Source organism: Poecilia latipinna, unplaced genomic scaffold (genome assembly GCF_001443285.1).
Source record: "Poecilia latipinna isolate Pla-1442-1.1 unplaced genomic scaffold, P_latipinna-1.0 Scaffold514, whole genome shotgun sequence".
NCBI classification, from domain to species: Eukaryota; Metazoa; Chordata; class Actinopteri; order Cyprinodontiformes; family Poeciliidae; genus Poecilia; species Poecilia latipinna.
In genome coordinates this window covers 147544-169697 of record NW_015113130.1, presented here as the reverse complement: position 1 = coordinate 169697, position 22154 = coordinate 147544, and the positions used below count along the sequence as shown (strand labels likewise).

At 40.4% G+C, this 22154-nt stretch overlaps 1 protein-coding gene across 3 annotated transcripts in view; it reads left to right on the top strand.

The window, feature by feature from the left end:
- Positions 1-22154, top strand: part of klhl29 (kelch like family member 29) — a 211406-nt gene that overhangs the window by 145692 nt on the left and 43560 nt on the right. For 2 of the 3 annotated variants that reach the window (XM_015040527.1, XM_015040528.1), the window contains 2 exons: positions 9431-9613; positions 14387-14567. In XM_015040527.1, coding sequence (XP_014896013.1) covers positions 9431-9613; positions 14387-14567 — 364 coding nt within the window. Of the gene's footprint in view, positions 1-9430; positions 9614-14386; positions 14568-14859; positions 15192-22154 lie in introns of those variants that run through there. The other variant, XM_015040529.1, reaches the window with a different exon arrangement.

The window sequence follows — 22154 nt, the reverse complement described above, 5'->3', positions numbered from 1 at the left end:
TATATATATATTTATTTTTTTTTTTTTTTTTTTTTTTTTTGCATGTATCCAGCACTGTACAGTAACTGTAAAGAGGCAAAGTAAAAAAGTTTCAGAGGGTTGTGTGTGGCTTTCTTGAAGACGCTTCGAGACCAGACTGACTGACCCAACCAGCAGCTCTTGGCAATAGCTCCCCTCACTGGTGACTGAGAATCCTCTGCCCTACTCAGCTACAGTATCAAGTGTGTAATTATTTATGAAGAGCAGAAAAAAAACCCCAAATGGTTATGATGCAATGTCTAAGTTGATGTTACTTTGCTGCCGACCTCTACAGACTGCCTTCAAGAGTCTAGTTTCAAGCATAAAATCTTCCTAAAATCTCAGATCTAGCCAAAGCAGAACATTGTTTTATTTGTTGTTGATATGGTTAATGTTTGAGAGGATGTCAAACTAGAGCTTGTCACTGAAAAACAGGCATCTCAGTTGTTGCCTCTGCATTGCAACTTTTTTTTTAATGCATGGCTGGAGTCTCACAGTTAGTAAATATATTATCAGCTACGATATGAGTAAAACCTCAGTATGACACTGTCATGGCATTCTCTGTTAAATATCTCTAGCTGCAACATAAACATTTTCATTAATATTATATTTGCCCATTCAGCACTTTGGTTAAACATAAATGGTTTAAGATAGTTTAAGACGGCTGCACTTTATTAGTTTTGCCACTAATAATAGCATCTCTTACTCTTCAGCTATTTGATATGATCGTTTTCTGAGGAATGTGTTTTTATTTTGGTTAAGCCGTTCATCGCCGCTCTTCATTCAGGTGCATTGCCTCTTTAGGAACTTTGTTCTGATCAGCCTGCCACAAAGCCACAGATCCTTTCGCTGCGTCTAAGAAGAAATCCTGGTAATGACAGTTTGACAGTAACAAATTATTTTGTCACCATTGGTGTTAGTTTTAATAGCTTTTAGTTGAGTGTTATTCATCGTGGTGAAAAGTGTTTTCTTAAAAAAAGAGTGGATGAAAGTGATGAGTGGTGCCTATTCGCATTATTATACTTCTGAAAAGTGGAACAAACCAACATAATGAACAAATATCTGACTTGAGAGCCACAATTTGCATTTGCTGTATTTCAAAACATGAGAAATTGTCCTTTTAACAGGTATTAAATCTAAGATATTTTGTTTCAGTCATCCTTTTGTTCAGAGGAGAAAGAAGTGCCAGTCGTGTCGTTGTGCGTTTGTAATTATTTGGAGTTGCAGATTATAGAGTATTGTTGGAGATGGTGTTGTGACAGTTCATCATCAACAACAATTAACTAAATAACCAGCTAATCAAGTTGATTTTACTGATGCTCAGCTAATCACTTCACACTAACAAACTCACAACAAACTCGGCTCAAACTAGTTGTCGTTTATTTAACATCCTGTTTATTAGTCAAGCTTTCAAAATGTGCCTCTATTTAATGTGTCATTTATGTCCTATCATTCGCCAGCTGGCATGTATGCTTATCTTCTGCTGGCTTTACTAATATCAACTGTCCCATTGTTTCTGCTTTTAGTTATTTGAGGAAAATTGGTCTGAAATTCTGACTGAAAAGTGGACACAAGACAATGATTTTAATTTGTCCTTCTTCTTGAACACATTAGCTGACAAAATCCTTTCTCTTGTATGCCGACATTAAAAAAAAAGGTGCTGCGATCTCAGCTTACTTGCATGTGCAGTGGTGTGAGAGTAAAGTTAAAAACTGAGAAAATGCATTAGGCTCTGCACTGCAACGACTAATGTAAAAAGGGCTCAACCTTCCGTTTATATTTTATTAAAACCACAGAAGACGTTTATCTTAAATAGGCCCCCATGAAGACAGACATGGAATGCGTAAATTGCTTCTGTGGGCTTTCACAGCTGTCAGCACTGCCTTGCCTTTGAGGGAAATGTTATGGTGTTTCTCTTTTTAAAGTAGCTTAAGTCGTCCCAAAACATTTGTTCTTTGCATTAAGGAGCGCTCCACTCATTCAACTTTGTCAAGTAAAAACTTTCCTTATATGTATTGTTTTATTCCACCATCGATGACGAACACACTTGATAGAAGCATAACTCTGCTTGTGGATTTTGTCGAAATCAATTAAACTCTGACTGCAGAAGAGTAACACCAGGTTTAGATAGACCATAAATAAACTCAATCTTATAGTGATCTAATTGCCAACGCAGTAAAAGAAAACTGATCATAAAGTCTGTTATAGAACTGTTTGTTACAGACTTGATTTCCCCAAAAAACGGATCATTCAAGAGAATAGAGTGAGATTTTGACATTGCAGAGATTTCCAGCACACAGCAAGACGTGTAGAGGACCTTTTCTGAAACAATAGTTCTGGAAAAAGTACGAGAAAGCAAAAATACTTGACAAAACCGACAGCGGACAAATACTGACTTTAAAGTTGTCAGAGTAGGTCAATGATGTTTTCTTGGCTTATATTCTGTACTCATTTTCATGTCTGCACTCTTCAGTAAATTGCAATAACTACTGTTTTCTTGTCTGTACATAAAGAGAAGAGGGGAAAACTCAAGACTTCCACTCAGTGTTGTTAGGTCAGGGAGAAGCACAAAAGGTAAACTACTTGTCAAACGGACAGGAAATGCCGAAGAAGAAAAAAATGAAAAGGGAAATACAGAAAGAGAGGCTGAGAAGAAAAGGGAGCTAGAACAAGTGCAAGACGGCGGGATGTTTGCTGCAGGGCTCAAAGACGAGGAAAAGGGAAGGAAGGCTCCCAGCATGAGGTGGACAGTGAGGTGAGGATAGATCCATTGTGGCATTAAGGATGAGGAAGTGACTGAATCTTTCCTTCCCGTCTTTATCTTTACATCTGCCTCACTTTTTTTGCAGGAGTGACCGTCCATCTATGTGTGGGTGTTTGTCCACAGTGAGATCTGAGCTGGTTCCTGTATGGTAGAAAGCCTGGGCGGCATGTCCCTGTCACAGATAGATTCATTTATTTTAGGCCCAATCGTGTGGAAGCAATTTGTGAAAACTGTCAGGCTTCTTTTTTTTTTTTCCTTTTTGCATGCGTGAATATCTGTGTCTTCACGTCTCAGCCTGTGGGTGGGCGTCATCTTCAATTTTTGATGCAGCTCTAACAGGAGACTATCCGGAACACATCTTAATCTTGAATTCATTTCATCTGCAGAGGCCCCAGTTTAGCACAACAATTTTTACCTCTGAAGGATGCGCAGGGGCCAAATCCCGAAAACCATGTAAAGCAAAAAACAGTCAAATTCCGTGCGTGCGTGCGTGCGTGCGTGCGTGCGTGCGTGCGTGTGTGTGTGTGTAGACAGTAGGCATAGCAGTAAAATAATTTAAAAATTTAAAAAGCTGACAGTTAAAAATCATCATATCTGCTCCCCTTTAGTGCCTTTGCTAGTGATTGTAGTCAAGAGAAGATGTCATCAGATAATTTCCATCCCTCACCAAACCTTTTTAAACCACATCATTGGATTATAAGGTGGCAGTAATGCCTCATACCGTAGGAAAAATCCAGTACCTCTTCACATCTTTACTTTTTTGTGTCACCTTTCACTGTTGGGCCAAATGAAAACAAACTCATAAATAGTTGTGAAATGGAAGGAAGGATGCGAGGTTTTCGAAATATTCACAAATAAAACCTGAAGAGTGTCGCATGCATCTGTATTCAGCTCCTGTGCGTCAGTAAGAGGTCATCCTTCTGATGATTGCAAGTGGTTAATGACATGACACTAACTGACATTGTCATGATCTGTGTTTATTTTGAGTTTTTCTATGTTTTCCTGTTTCCCTGTGAGTCTCTGTCCTGTCCTCCCCGTTGATTGATCCCCAGGTGTGTCTCGTTTCCTTAATTACCCCGTGTGTATTTAAACCCACCTGTTGTCTGTGTTCCTCGTCGGGTCCTTGTCTAAGTTTGTCGTTTGTCTCACGTCTAGTGTTCGCCTCCAGTAGAACTGTTAAGTCCTGGAAAGCGTTAGCTCTCGTTTAAGTCCTGTTTACCAGTTGCTACCGGTATTTGGCTGTGTGCCTGTCTCTCTGCCGTGCTGCCTGTGTTGGACTGTTTGAGCATCTTCATCATTAAATATCTTCATCATCACTATAACCTGGGTCTCAGCGTCTCTCCTCACCACCAACAACCCCACCTTATGACAGACATGAAAACATCTAAAATTAATTGTGTGAATTTTATGCTTCATCTAAAATGCTTCGCTTGATGTTAAACTCTCCTTATTTTGTTATTTCTGCTTCCCTATAATCAACTTGTTGTGAATCAGACCCAGCAACTGTTTCCAACAGCAGTAAGGTCACAGGCGAGGTCGCTTGTTGAAGAAAGCAGTAACAAACACAAGCATTTTTCAAACTAAATTGCAAACGCGCCTCGTGAGCGAGGTTTTGACCCGCTGCTTTATGTGCATGCAAAGCAGCCGTGATATTTCCTACCTGGTTGTTGTCCCCACCGTTTATACCTTTATACCTTGACTCATGAGCCTCCAACATAACACACGACGTTCCTGCGGGCAAAACGCACTGCCGACTATCCACAGAGCGGTTGAGGGGGTGGATCAGAAACATACACATGGCTGTAAAGAAAAAAACACAAAGGCTATAAAAAATTAAAAAAAAACTGTGTGAACACCTTAATGCCGGGTATTTATTGCTTGCCAGTTTCAACAGATGAGAAATGAAATGCATTCAAGAACCAAACAGAGATCCAGCTGTATTCTTGAACGCATCGCCAAGACCCAAAAGACCGGTGTATAACGTGGTGTGAAGTTATGCATGAAGTCAGCCATTCACGGCACATTTTTTTGCCCATAAAATAGCCTGGGTATGTTCAGGTCCACATGTTTTCCATTGTAATTCCCGTTTCTGCATGAAACCACCCCAAACGCTCTCATTGAAAATTTTGTCAGATGATTTTTTTTTTTTTTTTTTGGACTTTGAAAGTTAGGAGGGAGAATTTCTGACTGAACAGCAACAAACAACATGAGTTAAAAAAATAAAACCATAAAATGTAACTGTAAGCATTTAGCCAATTTCAACAAGCTTATACCAGAGAGAAAATTGATAGATTTGTTGTATCTAAAACTGTGGTGAGTAAGGAGATGGAGTCTATACTAAGAAAGTAAAAAATTAAAAAGAGAGTCTGACGATGATTATTTAAAGTTGGGATTTTCATGGGCTGGATCTGAAGTTGCTCCACGGTCACATCGTTGTTTTCTAAGCCCCAGGAGTCGGGAGGCTGAATGATCTGCAGAAAGTAGTTTGTGCTTTTAGCACCGCAAATGACAAGACAGGTAAACAACAGGGCATCAGTGAAACCTGTAACAGTTTGCAGAAATAAAAACAATAACAGTGTGTCATAGATTGTCAGATACTCCAGTGTTAAAATGGCCCAGTCAAAGTCCAAATCTAAACCGAAACCTTTGAGTCTGTGGCAAGACTTAAAAATTGATGCTCTCCACCCAGTCTGACCAAGCTAACTGAGCTCAGTCAGATTGCTTATTGCTATGATTACACTAGTGGCTCACTACTGAGTTTATGCCTTTTAGTTTATCGTCATTCTTGGTTTCCTGGATTTCTTAAATGTACCAACGTTTGTGTTCTTTTGCGTTTTTTTTTGTTTTTTTTCAGACTGATTAGCAGAACAGAACAGATAATCCAGTGGTAAATGAATGCATTATACTTTGTTTACCCATGAAACCCAGACCCAGCCTATACTGACTTCGATATTTTGGCACATTTTGGTGGTAAATGCGTGAAGGGCAAAAAATAAAAAGGAATATTTTCCTTCTAGAGGTTTTCTAGGAACTGGATTTACGAATGTAAATGTGGGGCTCAAATCCCGAAGACGGGCTAAAAATATTACTGCGATATCAGAAAAGGTCAGTAACAATGAGGAGAAGGAGAAATTCTCTCCCCAAACTGCCATGGGTATAAACTCTGTCAGGAAATGGGGGAGAGAAAAAAAAAAAAAAAAACAGAGAGAGAGCTGTCAAGTCTCGGTTATCCCTTCATCCCCAAACACTTCTCTCCATCGTACCATTCTCCATCCCTTCATCCCTGTACCTAACTCCCATCAAACCTTAGGCTGACTGACAGCCATCCCTGGGAGGGTCTTGTTGTCTGAGAAAAACATACATGCTCAGACGCACACACACACACCCATGCACGCACGCACACTAAGCCATCTGATCGGATGCCGTGGCTTCCCGTCAGCAGCGCCCCTCTTGTGTTTGGCCGCGTTCTGACAGGCCGGTGCTGGTTTGCGTTAGCTTCTGAATGTGTCCGGGGCTTCAGGGGTCAGAGCCACGCAGCAGCCGCAGCGCCCAGATGTGGACTCCCACTGACGTGTCTAGTCGAGCGGAAAGTGCAGAGAACATTCACGCATGTGTGCACGAGGCGATCGTCAACACCTGCGTGTGCGTAGGCACATTTAGTTCAGCGTTTTTGAGGCGTCATGCGAAATTGCTTAAGTTGGCCTAATTAGTTGCTGTGGGGACTGAGCAGACAATAGAAACGGCTGCTCTGCAGTTTGTCATCAAAGAATGGGCTGGCGTTAAATTTTAGGATTAAACGGAAAAAGAAATGTGTGGAAATGCCAGGTTTTTTTTTTTGCTTGTTTTTTTTGTCTGACTAAAGTGATTTTGTTTCAGCTTAAAGGGTAAAAGCACATACATTATAAGAACAGCTAAGAAAGTAGAGCATTGACTGACAGATGAGTCAAGAGAAAATGAGTCGCCATTGTGTTCAAACAGAAGCTCTGCTGCGACAGTCAATATGAGTGAACTGAAACAACGAGCCGGATGAGAGAAACTGAGATTAAAGGAGATTTGAAAAACTCAGTCGGAGAAAAGCGGAGAAAATAGTCATACTTTCAAAATCCAATAAAGCTGAAATGGAGTGCAGACATGTTAGCAGCAAACTAATCACAGAGGAGAACAATGAAAACTCAGTCAGGACGGGAGATGATATGTGTGTGTTTGTGTGTGCGGGTGAAAGCTCCTGAGAGACAAAGAGCCTGTTTACCCGCTGATAGTTTTTTTTATATTTTTTGGGCAAACTACAGCTGCCATATCTTCTGCTGTCCCATAAAAATAAACCCTAATTTATTAACAGAACATCAATGGTCTTCTGGACGGATTTAGATTTGTCAGAACGTAAAATATTGAGATTATACTTTTATTAGATTAATTGTTGATTTAATTAACCAAAAAAAATTGTTGATTTATTTGGTTAGACCATCTTCATGGTCAGATCTTAGGATTTCTTGTTCACAAATTTATTTCTAAGAAAGTTAAACTTCTTCATAACCAATAAGCCAATATTTCTTTGCATAAATTATTAATCTCCATTCTCGCTTTTGCTTTGATAAACTGGTTAATTGAAGATCATTTACCATTTTACCTGGGCAAAAGTTGCTGTTTACTATCATGAAGAGACGGGGACAGTGCATTCCAGCAAACAATTTGAAATTATGTAAGGTTAGCAACTTAAAAGACCAAAAAAAGTTCAAATTCAACTCATTCTTAACTAGTACTAGTTAATTAGTTGACACTCACAGCTAAGATGTGACGTTTATTAGCTTCACGGATAAGAAGCTCAGCCAGCTAGCCTTAACTTTGACTTTAGCTTCAGTGCCATCACTAAGCTAGCTAAAACTATCTTGCTTAAAAGTAATAGTGCTTTAATATATTTGAAATAAAGTGTTTAAACTATTAATGTACTACTAATTAATTTACAAAAGAAATACCATATAGTGTATTGTATCATACAGGATATAGTTGTTCCAAAAAGCCAGACTTCGGTTAAGCTATAGCATTCTTCAAACATATATTGCGTACATGTTTGACTTTAGCCTGGATCCCGTTGCCTTTGTTCTTCTGACCACATATTTTAAACATAAAAATACTGTTTCCTTTTCAGGAAATTTAAGTTAAGGGCTGAGAATGAGGGGTAAAGGAGCGAAATGGGATTCAGTCTATGTTACCAGGACTTTCATACACTACCAGGCAGGGCGACAATCTGTGAAAAAAAAAAAAAAAAAAACACACCCTCTATATTTTATTGTGTAAAAGACCTTCATGCTTCATGTTTACCATGAAAGTCACAGCTTCTTCTTTAACCGTCACTTTGGTTTTCATCATATTCAGGCGTAATTTTTTATTTATTTTTTAATCCCTGGAGAAAAAGGCGTCAGCCAGCTCTAAGCTGTCCACTAAGTCTGAGCTGGTTGTCCAGGATATTACTCAGGCAGTGGTCTGTTTACTCAGTTTCAGCCAAGTACAATGTGGTTTTATATATTTATATTTTTTTTCCCTTAAGAAAAAAAAAAGTCTGCTTTACTTTGGAAAAAGTGGAAGCATAAAAACATAAGAATTTCAGTCTAAAGACGTATACATTATGGAAAACTCCTGTGCCTGCCTGTGGGTCCAGTAGGTCAGGAGAGAGTATTGATCCAAGCAGCCAAAACTCGTGGTTCGACTTATCCTGGACTGTAGGAAGATTAGCATTCCATCTCGTACATTTATTTTTCCCTTCATTTTTTTTTTTTTTAAATGTCTTTCTGTTTTCGGCTCCTGTATCAGTCTCTCCTTATCCGCTCCCTCCCTGGCTTGCTTCCCTTTACCCGCCCGCCCGCCTGCTGCTTACAAACACACAGCTTATTTTTGTCTGGTCGCTCTGCCTGCTCACTGGAGCCTGCTGGTGCTGCAAACCGAGAGGACCTGAGGACACACGTGGCAGCCTGCCAACGTGTGTGTGCGTGTGTGTGTGTGTTCGTGTGGGTGTGTGTGTGTGTGTGTGTACAGGTTTTAGAAGACTGGTGTCTTTATCCACCAGGGCTGTATGTGTGCATGTTTATAAGGTCTGGTGGACTGAACGAGTTTCGAGTGTGTTCCCAATTAAGCGAGTCCACCTCAACATACAAATGTACCAAAATTGATTTGCCTATTGATTTTGTGATCCTCCATTGCCATTAAAAAAAAAAAAAAAAAAGCTTTCTGATTCTCTATGTGCGTGTGGACGAGTGAATTCTTTGTTAGCACCATTAGGATGTGTAGGAGTTGAGCTGGGCGGCGACCACGCGTATGGCAGGCCCATCAGTCTTGTTAATTGAGTTATGCTTTCCCATTTACCCAGTCGTAGTGACCGGGAGGAAACTTTGCTGTTTTGCATTTAGCATTCTCCAACAAGCTTATTGACTCGAGGCCTGCTGAATCCACAAGCAAGCCTTTTTGTCTCTGCCTCGTTTGTGTGCGTGTTAGTCGGCTCAGCCTCAATTACATCAGCATCCAACAACACCCGACAAAGCACCGTGGCTTCTTGCTGCTTTTGCAACTTACTCAATCTTACCTTCATTTACTGCTGGAATCCTCTCCCAATAAACCTGCTTTCTCCTCTCTCTTCCCTCCTGCTTTGTCCCGTAGGTGTAGCGGAGGTGATAGTTCTGGTGGGAGGGCGACAGGCCATTGGGATGAACCAGCGCTCCCTGACAGCAGTCACATGCTTTAACCCCCAGAACAGTAAATGGTACCCGCTGGCCAGCCTGCCCTTCTACGACCGCGAGTTCTTCAGTGTCATCTCAGCGGGAGACAACATCTACCTGTCTGGTAAGCTAAATTGTCCACTCAAACGGGGCTTTTTCAAGCTTTCCCCATGGCAGGCGTTCACTGGAAGGTTGCAGCACTATGGAGTAGCAAAGTTAGGAAAAAGTTGGAGCTAGAGTTGTTATAAAAGCATGTAAAGTAAAAGGCAACTGGTAGGATAATGTTTCTTCCTATCCTCCTAACTTGACTTCAAGTAAAGGTAAAGATCTGAGCAATTTGAAAGATACTGAGATTCTTTTGAAACAAATATACACAATATTGGATGACTAAACGTGTTCATTTTACTCTTCGTAGCCTCGCTTTTACAGATACAAGTTTCGATTTCTCTTTGAAATTAAAACATCATCTGAGGAAAACCGTAAGGGAGTGAATAGTTTTTCATGGTGCTGCACAGCCTATTGTTTACAAATGGCAACTTAAGAATTTCAAAGTCTTATGTTGGCTTTTAAACATCAAGATGAGAAAAATATTTTTGGATATAATGACAAAAAAAATATTGTTGTCGTTCCACCAACTATATTGGTTCAGAAATGAGTGTAAATAATAACCCACAACATATTGATTTTTCATCACATTTTCTTTTTTATCACAAAAGAGTGAACCTATTGAAAATGTGTCATTTTGAGTAGAGAGATGTCTGAGTACTCTCAAGTGTATAAGTGCTGTTTATTTCTTGGTAAAGTCTAAGGAAAAGGATTAAAACATAATTTTCTTGACTCCGATTCTATCTGGTCTGCTTGAGTGATTTATTTATTTATTTTTTTTATCCTTTTGTGTTATGGGTATAGCTGTGATAATTTGTTGGTGAAAGCGCTTGATATTTTTAGGTGAAGAGGAGAAAACAGGACATTTCACTTTTCTTTAGTTAAATCTGACAGTTGATCCATCGTGTTTTTTTTCGTAGCTCCTGGTGTGATTCAGCAAACCGAGCCTCTACAGGCCACTGCTCACTTCCTATGACCTTTCAGAGCCATCCAAAGAGTTTTTAAAGTTGGCAGACTCAAAACTCACCAATATGTTGCTTTGAAAGCTTTTCTCAGTCCACTACCGCAGACACCTTTAATGTCTTTCTTTTATCTTTCTTTTTTCTTTTTTTTTTTAAAAGTCTTTTTTTTTCTGTCGGACTTCTTTGCCGTTTACCCTCTGTGAGGATTTTCTTCCTCTTCTTCTTCTCGACTTTTCCTGTGTCGGACTTTGCAGTGGCTGCAGTGTTCTGCAGTTTATTTGGTTCCACAGCAGCCCACTGTGCGCTCTGTGACTCCCCTCTATGTGACACCTTTAAGTCGCTCCTTCAGAGGTAAACTGAATTTCTCCCTCCACAGTCCATTTGTGCGAGCGTCTTGCACGCTACTCAGACCTTCACACTGCACTCTGGAAATGCAACAGGATTTGTCCTGCGTGTACCTTTCCTCTCCAGCTCCTTTCATATAAATGTAAATTTGTGTTTGGGCTCCGGAACAGGTCTGCATGTGTCCACCGGGAGTCACGTTGCCAGTGGGGAAATCAGGCCTGTACAAACTAGCCAATCAACAGGCTCTGGTGTGTAACCTTCCCTACAAGCTGCACAGGGTCACTGACTTGTGGCTGGCGTCAGGAGTCGGGCTGTGCGTCTGAAAGAGCTGATTTGGAATGAAACGGCAGCAAACAATTTTTTAATAAGAGTGTCACTGTTGTTAAGAGATGGAAAACAATCGCAGTTGAGTTCTAGGAGAGACGGGATTTGGAAATGTATATCGGTTTGTATGAAGGCAGAGAGTTTAGCGCACCACGTGCTGTGTATGCCATCTGAAGACAAAAATAATCTTTTTCCCAGGCGATGGAATGCTTTAGCAAAGAATTCACACCTTTAGATCCAAATGTTTAGTGTTTCTATTTGATTTATATGACTATTTTACCGTGTCCTGTCTGTACAGCAATCAGACTTGTGCCAAAAAGAAGCCAACCAATTTTACTTTCACGAATGGAGCGTTACAGCTTTCGCCATAATCCCTCACCTTATCTATATGTAGGGGAAGGAAAACTTTACTACACTTTGTTTTGAGTTTTGTGGTACTCACACAGATCATCCTGCTTCACACAGATGGCCAGTGTCGTTCAATCTGCAGGTTTTCAACCCAGTCTCTTTCATGTCAGAAAGTAAATAGTGCGACTTTCCCAAGTGACGTGTGGAATCCCCCAAAACATAAATGTTTGTGATTTGCTACAAGATTGTAAACTGATCCCCCATTTGGGTGAGGGAGGCACTGTTGTGTGTGATTTCTCCATCTGCAGAAATATTTTTAAAATAGTTTTAAAACTAATTTGGGATTAGAAGGTATCAGGCAAATTGGCCTGCAGCCAAAGAGATCTGCTCTTACACTGGCTTCCTTATTACTGTAAGTAAAGTTAATTTCAGTTGCAACAGACAAATGGAATAAAAAGAGAGACAGATGGGGGGGAAGAGTGAGACAAGAATAGAATAATACAGCAGGAATCTGCTTCTTCTTCTTCTTCTGCAGAAACATATACATATAGAAAAATAACATCACAGAAAATCACTTTTACTTTTTCCCCCCTTGGCTTGAGTTATTCAAACAGATGAACATGCTTGGAGTCAAACTTTTGTAACTCTGGCAGTATTTAAATTTTTTCCTGGGTTGCCCTCCATTTAGTTCCATCTTTCCATCAACCCTTTCTTTTATCCCCACATCATAATACTTCCCCCTCATATTCAAAGTGCCGTACAGCAGTATAGTTTTCTGCCACACTCTGCATTTATACACCAGCCAAAAAGTGGGATTTTTTTATTTTCATCTGACCAGAGCAACTTCTTCAGCGTGTTTACTGACCTATAGTTAGCTTTAAACAAGATTTCTTATGGCTTTCTGTCAGAAATGGCTTTTCTCTTGCCACTCCAGACAGTCAAGAGCAATCCTAATAGTTGGAACCACTTTAGTTGTCTTGACAAGTAATAACTGTCCTGTCAAAAGATTTTCCCACCTAAACTGTGCATTTCTGCAGCTGCTGTAGTTATACTGAAATGACACAAACTCACAACAAAGATTGTTTATCTTGCATCCAAAAGAGGAAGGTAACTCGGCTAATATCCAACAAGTCCACACTGATGTTTTTTTTTTTTAAATATAAAATGCTCTTAAATTAAAATTAACACCATTTGATTCCACCAAATAACTCTTTACTTTAGCTATTGAGACATCTTGTAGTAAAACTATATTAAATACGTTCTGCACCTTTTCAGCAATTGTATATCTTAACGTTGTTTGACTTGCACCTCTTCAGAAGAGTGATTACCCAGCAGCTGTGATTTGTGCGCCTGATTAAACACAGCAAATAAATATGTCTCGGGTTTTCCTACAAGTGTGATGCTGTTTGAACACAGAAAAGCAAACTGTATCAGGCTGCAGCTTCCAAGGCAACCGCAATAACAACCAGCATTTTCTTTGTCTCAAAGCTCTGAAACGTCATCTCAAGCTGTCCTTTTCTCCGTCTCCTCGGGTGTTTCTTCCTCTTTCTTTAGCGCAGTCAAGGTTAGAGTGTTACACAGCATTTATTAGATCACTCATGGCTCATACGTGCACTCACAGAACCGGGACTACATTCAAAAGCTTCTCTTCTTAGAAGTCTGCCAAAGTCCACAATGTTAACTTTGTCTGGCAGTTCATTTTGCACACATCTGCAGGTCATTTTATTCTGTCGTAATAACGTCAACAAGGATGAGGGTTATTTTTGAAAATAGGGTACACTGAAACATGTTGGGATGAGAGAGTTAGCGTAGAAAGAATTAAAAAAAATTTTTTTTTATATTGCATAAAATACATTAATATAATGGTATCGATAGGATTTATGTTCGATATGTGATTTACGACCATGGACTTAATCGTTTATAGAAATATGAAAGAATGACCTGATTGAGTAAAACATACTTTTTAGCTATTTCACAGAGTAACACAAGTCTGAAAGTTTGATATTTGATATTTAAATATTCAAGCTATTTGCTGTTGTGGTGATCATTTGGTTTGCAGACTTTCAGCTCTACAGAGTTAACTTGGTAAGTGTGACAGACGACACTCCTCCGGTTTCCACAGTACAACCTTCTGTTTTCAGGAGATATTTCCAAGTTACTGACTTTATCGTCAAGGAATCAAGGAACAAATTTCAGAGCTTTCCTTCAACAATCGGACCAACCGTGGGAGCAGGGAGCAGGAATTGCTGCATTACTGCATTCTCCAAAAACAAGTCACCAAAAAGTAGACATGACAGGATTTGATATTTTACAAAATTGCCTTCATTTCCTCCCTCTAAGAGCCATAAAAAAATGTTTTATCGTGCCAGAGAAAACTAACTAACAACATAACGGTAAAGATTTGATTATGTGCTTGGTCTTAGCTGCAAAGTTTGTTGTACTGCAAGTGATTTTTCTTTCCTTTGTTCATTTAACCTGAAGGAAAACCCCATTCAGATCCAGATCTAATTTTCAAGTGGAACCTGGGCAGAAACCTGAAACATAAATTACAGATATCTTAGAAGTAAAAACACATAAAATATGTTCCCAAGGTTCTTAGCTATAGCTTTACATACCATGGCAGTTTTACTCATCAAACCTGGGAATCTTTTGCAGGTGGGAGTTGAATAAAAACCGCACTTATCCAGTAATCGACATCGTTCAACAAATATTTAACGAAAAGCTTCAAATCTCCATTGTTAATGTTGCCAACAGAGAAAATTACAATTTCCCAGCACAGCCCACTTGAATAAGCTCCACTTTCTGCGTTTCAGGCGGCACAGAGTCGGGCATGACGGTGGCCGACGTGTGGTGTTACATGTCCCTGTTGGACAACTGGAACCTGGTGTCCCGGATGACCGTGGCTCGCTGCAGACACAACAGCCTGGTGTATGACGGGAAGCTGTACACCATCGGAGGCCTGGGCGTGTCCGGCAACCTGGACCACGTAGAAAGGTAAAAAAAAAATAAAAATCCTCAAAACCACCTCATCTCCAAACGACAGACGCATTCCGCATCTCTTTGGGACCAAATCGCTCTGAGCCACCGTTTGGCTACCGTGTCTGGGCGTGGGCAGGCCAGGAAAAGGCTAGGCGGATGCCTGAGCAACATAGATATGAGTGAATAAATATTCACACCGCACAGCAAAGTGTGGCAGATGGTGCAGCATGCAGTAGTGCGGTGCAGCATATTGCAAAAAGTGGTTGGACAGGTTTGTTAGCGTTTTTTTTTTTTTTTTTTTTTTTAGGCGAGCGAGAGGTTGCAGGCGAACGAAGCCGAACTGGAGCAAATTAAATGGCCACAGCTGTGAGTGTTGTGGTGTGACAGAATGGCTTTTGCTTCATTTTTTATTTATTTTTTTTCTTTCTGAGAGCGAGAAGATTTACTTTCAGAAGTCAGAGTGGTGAAGCGTGTCTGATTCTATCCACTTCGGCATCAACACATCACCAGGTCTTCGTCTGACGCTTGAACACCACGTCCCATTCATCTGGGGGCTTCTTATTTTTCGCCGATCTGATTGAAAGTCGTTCAGCACAAAGCCTGACGTTTGCGGGGAGTCTAATGAATTCCTACCAGCGTTAAAAAAAAAAAAAAAAACATGAATAAGAGTGATCCAGATTTAATAGTTTGATTCATATTGCTTCTCTGGGTTTTTTTTTAAGCGTTGCTCTCTAGGTATTTTTCCCTCCAACTTGGGCTGACAAGTGGGTTTCGGCTCGGGGTGGGGAGGGGGCTACCTCCCCCCACCGCATGGCAGAGCAAGATTAACCAAAGCAATCAAAAGAACATTACTGAGTATATTAGAGCAGGCCGCTGCCGCTCATTACCTAGCTGCTCAATTGATCTCCAAAGCTGTTTGCAATGCACAACAGTCCTCCAAATGAAACAGCCTAATTTGATATTTCCCCATAATGCCGCTATACGGTGTCGTTATGACTCGGGGTGGATGGAATATTTGCCCCGTAATGGAAACGCATTTGATTCATCTGTCTCGGAGCTGCTTAATTTGAGGGCTGTTGATGCATCTGGGGCATTCAACGCTCCAAAGAAATCAGCGGGTTTTTTTTCTTTTCTTTTCTTTTTTTTTTACGCGCATCATTCTGTGTTTGTTGCTGTTTTCCCTGCCTGTTCTCCAGTGTGCATTTTGCTGCAATCATGAAGCTTCGCCGAGGCCCCACGGCAACCGGACTCGGTTATGAGCGCTGTAAAACTTTAACCTACCTTGGCTCTCTCCAAGAACTACCACAGGCTTCCTGGTTTTGGTATTAGTGCCCCATTGGTGGGCAGCGAGAAGCTGAGGGGGGGGGGGGGGATGACTATCCACAGACATACAGAGCAACCTGGGTTTGATCCTTGATGAAGGAACAAGCTTTATCACAGCTTTAACATATAAACGCCACAGGGTCTCTCAAGATGTTTGGACAGATTGGTGGAACCTGTCAATAAGCCTGTTTCTAAGCAATGCAGACTTTTATTTTGTTTATTTGTAAAACAGCAACAAGATGCTTGGAATTAAGTCGAAAGGTGTAAATCTAAAAAAAAAAAAAAAAGACCACAGAAATGTGGGTACCTGTTAAACCTTCCCTCACTCGTCACAAATTGGAATACATTTTAGTGGGATTGTAAAGCAATGCATAGTTGTGAAGTGGAAGAAAAATTAGCTAAATGTTAGAAATGTGGCATGCATTTGTGTCTAGCCCCTTTTATTCTGATACCCTTAAATAAAACACAGTCCGACCGATTAATGTCAGGCGTTTGGACCCACTTGAGTTTAATCTATCATTTAGTAGTTTGCTTGACATTCCCGAGTAAACAGCATTGTAGGCAGCACTATGGAGATATATGAAGGCAGGATTACAGTTGGAGAGGTATTTAAAGTAGAGTCGAATTATAAAACGAAAATTGTAGGACATACATTTTCTTTCCACTTTGTGTTGGTATATCACAAAAAAAAAAATCTAATAAGGTGCATTTAGTATACAGTTTGTGGCTATTATGTGATTAAAATATGGTAAAAGTATCTTGTGCAGCTGTAAATAAGCTTCCAAATGTATTTAGACTGGGATTCCACGTGCCATATTTGTATTGCTAATGTTTCTGCTGATTCACTCTACACGCATTTCCCTCAACTGTTATGGTAATGGTTAAAAATTTATTATTCATAGTTCATATAGTCAGTTTAAATGTCTGCGACTGGCGGCTTTTTTTTTTTTGCTTTTTTCTGCTGAATAGATACGTTGACCTGCTGTGAATGTTTTCACTCAACTTTGTTGATAAAATATTGACTGAGCAGCTGGCAGACGCTGACGATGTGAGCTGCATGTACATCTACGAAGATCGGAAGATCTGGCCGCATCCACCGGGAAGCGCGAGTCACAAAGGTTGTAAATATCCGCGCTTCCTGCGGATGAAACCGAAAGCGATTCAAATCAGGCTGCGTTTTCACTCTAAAGCCGTTTCTGTGCTCGGAGCGATGCGCATAGGCTCTGTTTATGATTGGTATGGCAAAACGTTTTTCATTTTAGGCAAATCAGCTTAAATACCACAGTTCAGTCATTCCTTGTCTTTAACAGGACTTTTCACTTACAAGGGCAGAAAGAAGTAAGTGTTTACATAACATAAAAGCTGGAAGCAATTAGAACAAAACAGAATAAAACCTGTGAAAACATATCTAAAAACAAAAAAGCCTCGCCATACAGAAATGCTTCACGGAGGTGATGCTGGTGTTAAGGACTGAAGAAGTGCAGCTGTGATCACGCCGACATGGTGACAAAGAATTACAATAAACAGAAACGCAACTCCAAAAAATCCAGATTCAAAAGCTAAAAAGTAAAGCCACAAATAAAGTAAATGCGGTGAGTGATTTCATGTGGCATGAAAGTTTATTCGTCATTATAGTTAAACAAATTATGGTAACTGGAAATTATTTACATTCAATATAAAGTCAGCTAAAGTGCAAACAAAACATATAAAGATTTTCTAAAGTAAAAAAAAATAATCAATAAATCTGTTGAATAAAACCTGTATACATCTTGAGTTTGCATTTAAAGATATTAATTGTCTACCTTCAGGTTTCCAAGAGGACTTTCCTCAGGTGTCAGAGATCAGAAAACAGATTTCTCAGTGAGTTTTTGTTCTTCCTTTGGGCATTAAAGCGTGTAAACCTAAACAAAAGGTTCAGAATATTTTAAAATATGGATCACAAACAGTTGATGGATCCCTGCAGTGGATAGCTGACTTTGTGTTTCCAACTCCAGAATATTTGAGGTCAGAGCTAAAAGCTGTGGTGAGGGAGGCCAAGACCTAAACCGACTGCCACCGTGGTTAACCCGCTCCATCACCAGAAATACCAAAGTGGCTAATGCGACAGCTGTGTCATAAACCTTCAAACTAATATCATGTGTGACAGCTGTGTTTTTATAAAGCCAATTATTATTAACACAGGAAGTGGAGATTGGAGGTGGTGCACCAACTATTACCTTCCTGGGTGAAACTAAAGTTTGAAAGGAGACGTGTGAAGAATTTCCAGTTGGCTTAAAAGTAAAGCAGTGCAACAAAAGCGCACTACTTTATTTCACTCTTACTGTGTTCTCATTGTGTTTCACTCGGATTATTACTGCAGCAGTAGTACATCTTTCTTTTTTTTTTAGTTATTAAAACTTTATAAAACAGGTTTTGCATAAACCCTAAGCTGGATTTATACCAAATAAAAACACCAAGTCAGTGATCTTCACTGACTGCTAATAACCTTGTCTCAAAAGCTTACTGTAAATATCCCAGCTATCCCTTTAAGCATGACGCGTCTTTATCCAGGCTAAAAGCAATGAAAGAATCAGGTTACAGCTTTTTGTAATTAGTTATTTTTGTCCTGCTTTGCAGAAACCAAATTGCTCCAACTACCGGATGATTAACTCTGGGAAATTTTACCAACAGGAAGCCCTTAAACTGACCTGAGGCAAGACCTGACAGGCACGCTGCTGGTACAGAGAATGAATGGTGAAACCAAACGAAACATCACTCGCTTTTAATTTTGCCCATCAGTAATTAAATCCTTCCCTGCTGATTTCAGCAGAAATTTCGGCTCCGTTTCTCCACGCCGGGCTCCCCTCGTCGTTTGTCGTCTGTCACGCGCGACCCTGCCACCCCTCTGTATTCTTTAGTGACATTTTCGTCGCATAATGTGATGATGCATGTTAGAGTGATGGAGCGACAGCGTCTCGTCTTCCATTTATTTCCCAGATAAAATGCATAAACAAGGAATCGGTGAGGGAGCCGAGCTTTGTGGCTTAGTACTGCGAGCATGTTTGTTTTACTAGGGAGGAAAGGAGCATTTTTAGAGATTAGGGGAGGATTTGTGAACAACAGGGTGCAGGTCTATGAAATTAACTTGAAAGGCAGGTGCTATAAATCATATGCAATCCCAGCAGCAATTTCATTAGACTCATAACCAGGAGTTTAATCCTGAAAATAGTTTTTTTATCTCATTTGAAGCTGAGGGCAGAGATGATTATTCATCTTATGTGTATTTGCTGTTGAACTGTAATCTTTGTTTTTGTGGCCCGGAGCCGCCGTGGTGACCTGAACTGCTTATGTTCCCACCAAACAGCTGTGAACTAAGTAACACTTTATCTCGAAACCTTGACATCCTACGCAGCAGCAGCGCCTGCAGTTTGCCTCTGCACGGACTGAAACCTTACTTCAAATCTTGCGATGTTCCATTTTCTGGAGAAAGTTTACATTTGAGTCGCCGTGCATGTTTCATAGCAGAGAGAGAGAGAGAGAGGGAAAAAAAAAAGAAAAAACTCAACAGCTGAAGAATATTCGGGTCAATTTCAGCTCGATTCTGAAAGCATTTATCCAGATTTGCTTTGATAAATGAGTCCCATTAAAAGCTGATCCTTAATTTTGGAGCTAACTGCCAGATTTGGCAGGTGTGCCTCTGCTGTGAGACACACTTGGCTTTCCTGTCGCGAAACGCGGCAAGGCCAGAACTCAAAAAGATAGGAGAGGCTTCAGCAGAGAAGGCAGCGACTCCTTAACAGAGGTAATTCCTGCCTGGTGGAGATAAGTGAGCAGCTTCTCCAGCCCTGTTTGTGCCCGTCGCCTTTCGCACAAAGGCGGACGAACCGCACACATCTGAAGAGGAGTTGTAATATTTTGTGCTAATTACACAGAAAATTTTAATCAGCGCGTGTGAACGGCTGCCTTGTTTGATAAGCAGATGACTGGTGAGGATCTGAAGGCCGGGCAAGAGCAGAAAATGATGCAACAGCAAGAGCTGATTTGCTCCGCTCTCTCAATGATTGTGCATTTGCATTTCCGTCCACACGCGGGTTCTCCACATTTTCTGGTGTTTATTGTTCCCCGGAGTCGGTGAAACTTGGCATGGATGGAAACTTTGTCTTTCTTTCATTTTTTTTCTCCCTCTGTTTGTGTGGCAGAGCCTCCTTGAAGGGCTCTCAGTTCATTTGTCATGAATGCAGCCAGCATACAGTGCTCCGCAGAATAAGGTTTTGAATTTTTTAAACATTAATATCGATACCCTTCACTCCAAAGTTATGTTTTTTTTTTCCCTCTGGCTGAATCAAAAAGAAATACGTTTTGAAACACTGCATTTATAGCACTTCAAGAACAAAATAGGAGTAGGATATCATGAATCCTTTATTCTTCTTTTTTTGTTTAAAAATTTATGTTTTCCCCTTCTGAAATATTCCATATTAAATAAATATTAGTAAATTCCAATGAAAACGAAGCTAAAGAGCTTTAATAGAATAGAATATATATATATGTTTTGGAGGTTTTTTTGTGTGAAGTCCTTGCAAGTATTAAACACCAGGTTATAGTTAATGTTTGATAAATCAGCTCCTAGCATATTAACTGGGGGTTACAGTTAATTTAGTGCAAGCTAAATTTACAGCAAAGTGTTTTCTCCACTTCATTAATTCAACATTTTCCTTCCAAAATCCTAAAAAGTAAAAGTTCATGTTTCAGCTCTGTGCGAACATACGCAGCTAGAAGACACTCAGACTTGACAGGAAGCTGCAACAACCAATAAGAACTCTTCTTTCATTTTGAACGTCATTGTGAAAGTTGATCAATTCCACAATAATATTCATTTCATTGTGTCTTCCACATTGCTGAAGTTATTGGGAAAGTTGAACGTGGCAAAATGATATCATTTTTAATTTTTTTACTTTAGATCAAGACTCTTTCTCAACATCAAGTGAGAAATTTAAGAGTTTTTTTAGATTGAATTCTCTCGCCACCTCCTCCTGAGCAGTCTGGAAAAGGTTTCATATTGGTGTTTTCCCTGCACCTTTTCCCCATGCTTCCCCTCTGTCCTGATGAGACTTCCTGCCACTGACAACTGGAAAACTTTCCTAAAGACTTCTGCTTTCATCACCCCAATTTTAAACACGTGCCACTTTGAGAGCGACGGTAGCCGCCGTGCTTCTGGACACTTAAAGTGCCCCCGTCTGCCCGGTTGAAGAGGACCAAATGGGCCCAGGTGAATGGCTGGTTGAAGTCCACGGGCTGCAAGTGGACTCCAGTCGAGTTGATGAAACATTTTCGGGATCTATAGCAGCAGGATGATCCAGCTCTCATGCCTTACAAGCTTCTAAACATCTTTACAAGCAGGATTTTTATTTTATTTTTTTTCTAATAATTCGAAATGGATTCCTGCTCCTTTTAGACGCCACTCGGATATGAAAACGAGGAGAACTGTCGATAAATCCCATTTTAATACTGTATGTTTGTTTTAGTGTGTGCGCATGTGAGTGAGTGAGTGAGTGGGTGTGTGTGTCTGATCTACCCAAGGTCTCTCACCGCCCAGCTCCGGCTCAGAGCACCTTGACACCTCATTTGTAGTCCGCGCCGCTCCTCCTCGCTCTCCGTCTCTCCATCCATCTCACCGAGGGTTTCACGCTCCTAACCGTGAAATTCACCCACAATCACAATTATGTCTTCAATCAGAGCCATCTCAAAAGCCGCCAGGATCCCGGCTTTCTTCGTGAACAGCAGGAGGCCCCAAATCAACGCAGGACCGAAGCCGGCTCATTCCCGTCACTAGCTCTCCGCGCTAATGACTGACGGATTTTCAGAGAAGCGTTCAGGCTGCTTTGGGGAGGCTTTTAACTTGCAATCAGGTACCCTGGGCCTGCACACTCCTCAGCATGTTGATCCTTTGGCAAACCAGTATGATTGCAGATATTGAATAATTCATAGGTGTCTAATGATATGTCAATCACAGCTGGTTTTGTTTTATTTATTGCCTACTATGCATAGGTTTTTTTTTATCATTATTTTGCATCCTCTGAGCTCCATTGCAAGTTAATATTGCATGAAGACTGTTAGCAACATAATACTGAGTAGAGCAACCAGCTTTTCTCCTTAGGGATGTTGTACTGTTTGGTTAACAAGGCTGAATGAGGAGGAGGCTTTTGTGTTGCTTTTCAAACCAAAATGACCTTTTCTGCTGCGTTCGTGTCCGTGAAATCTGTTGTGAAAGCTCCATTGTTCATGTGCTGTTTTTTTTTTTTT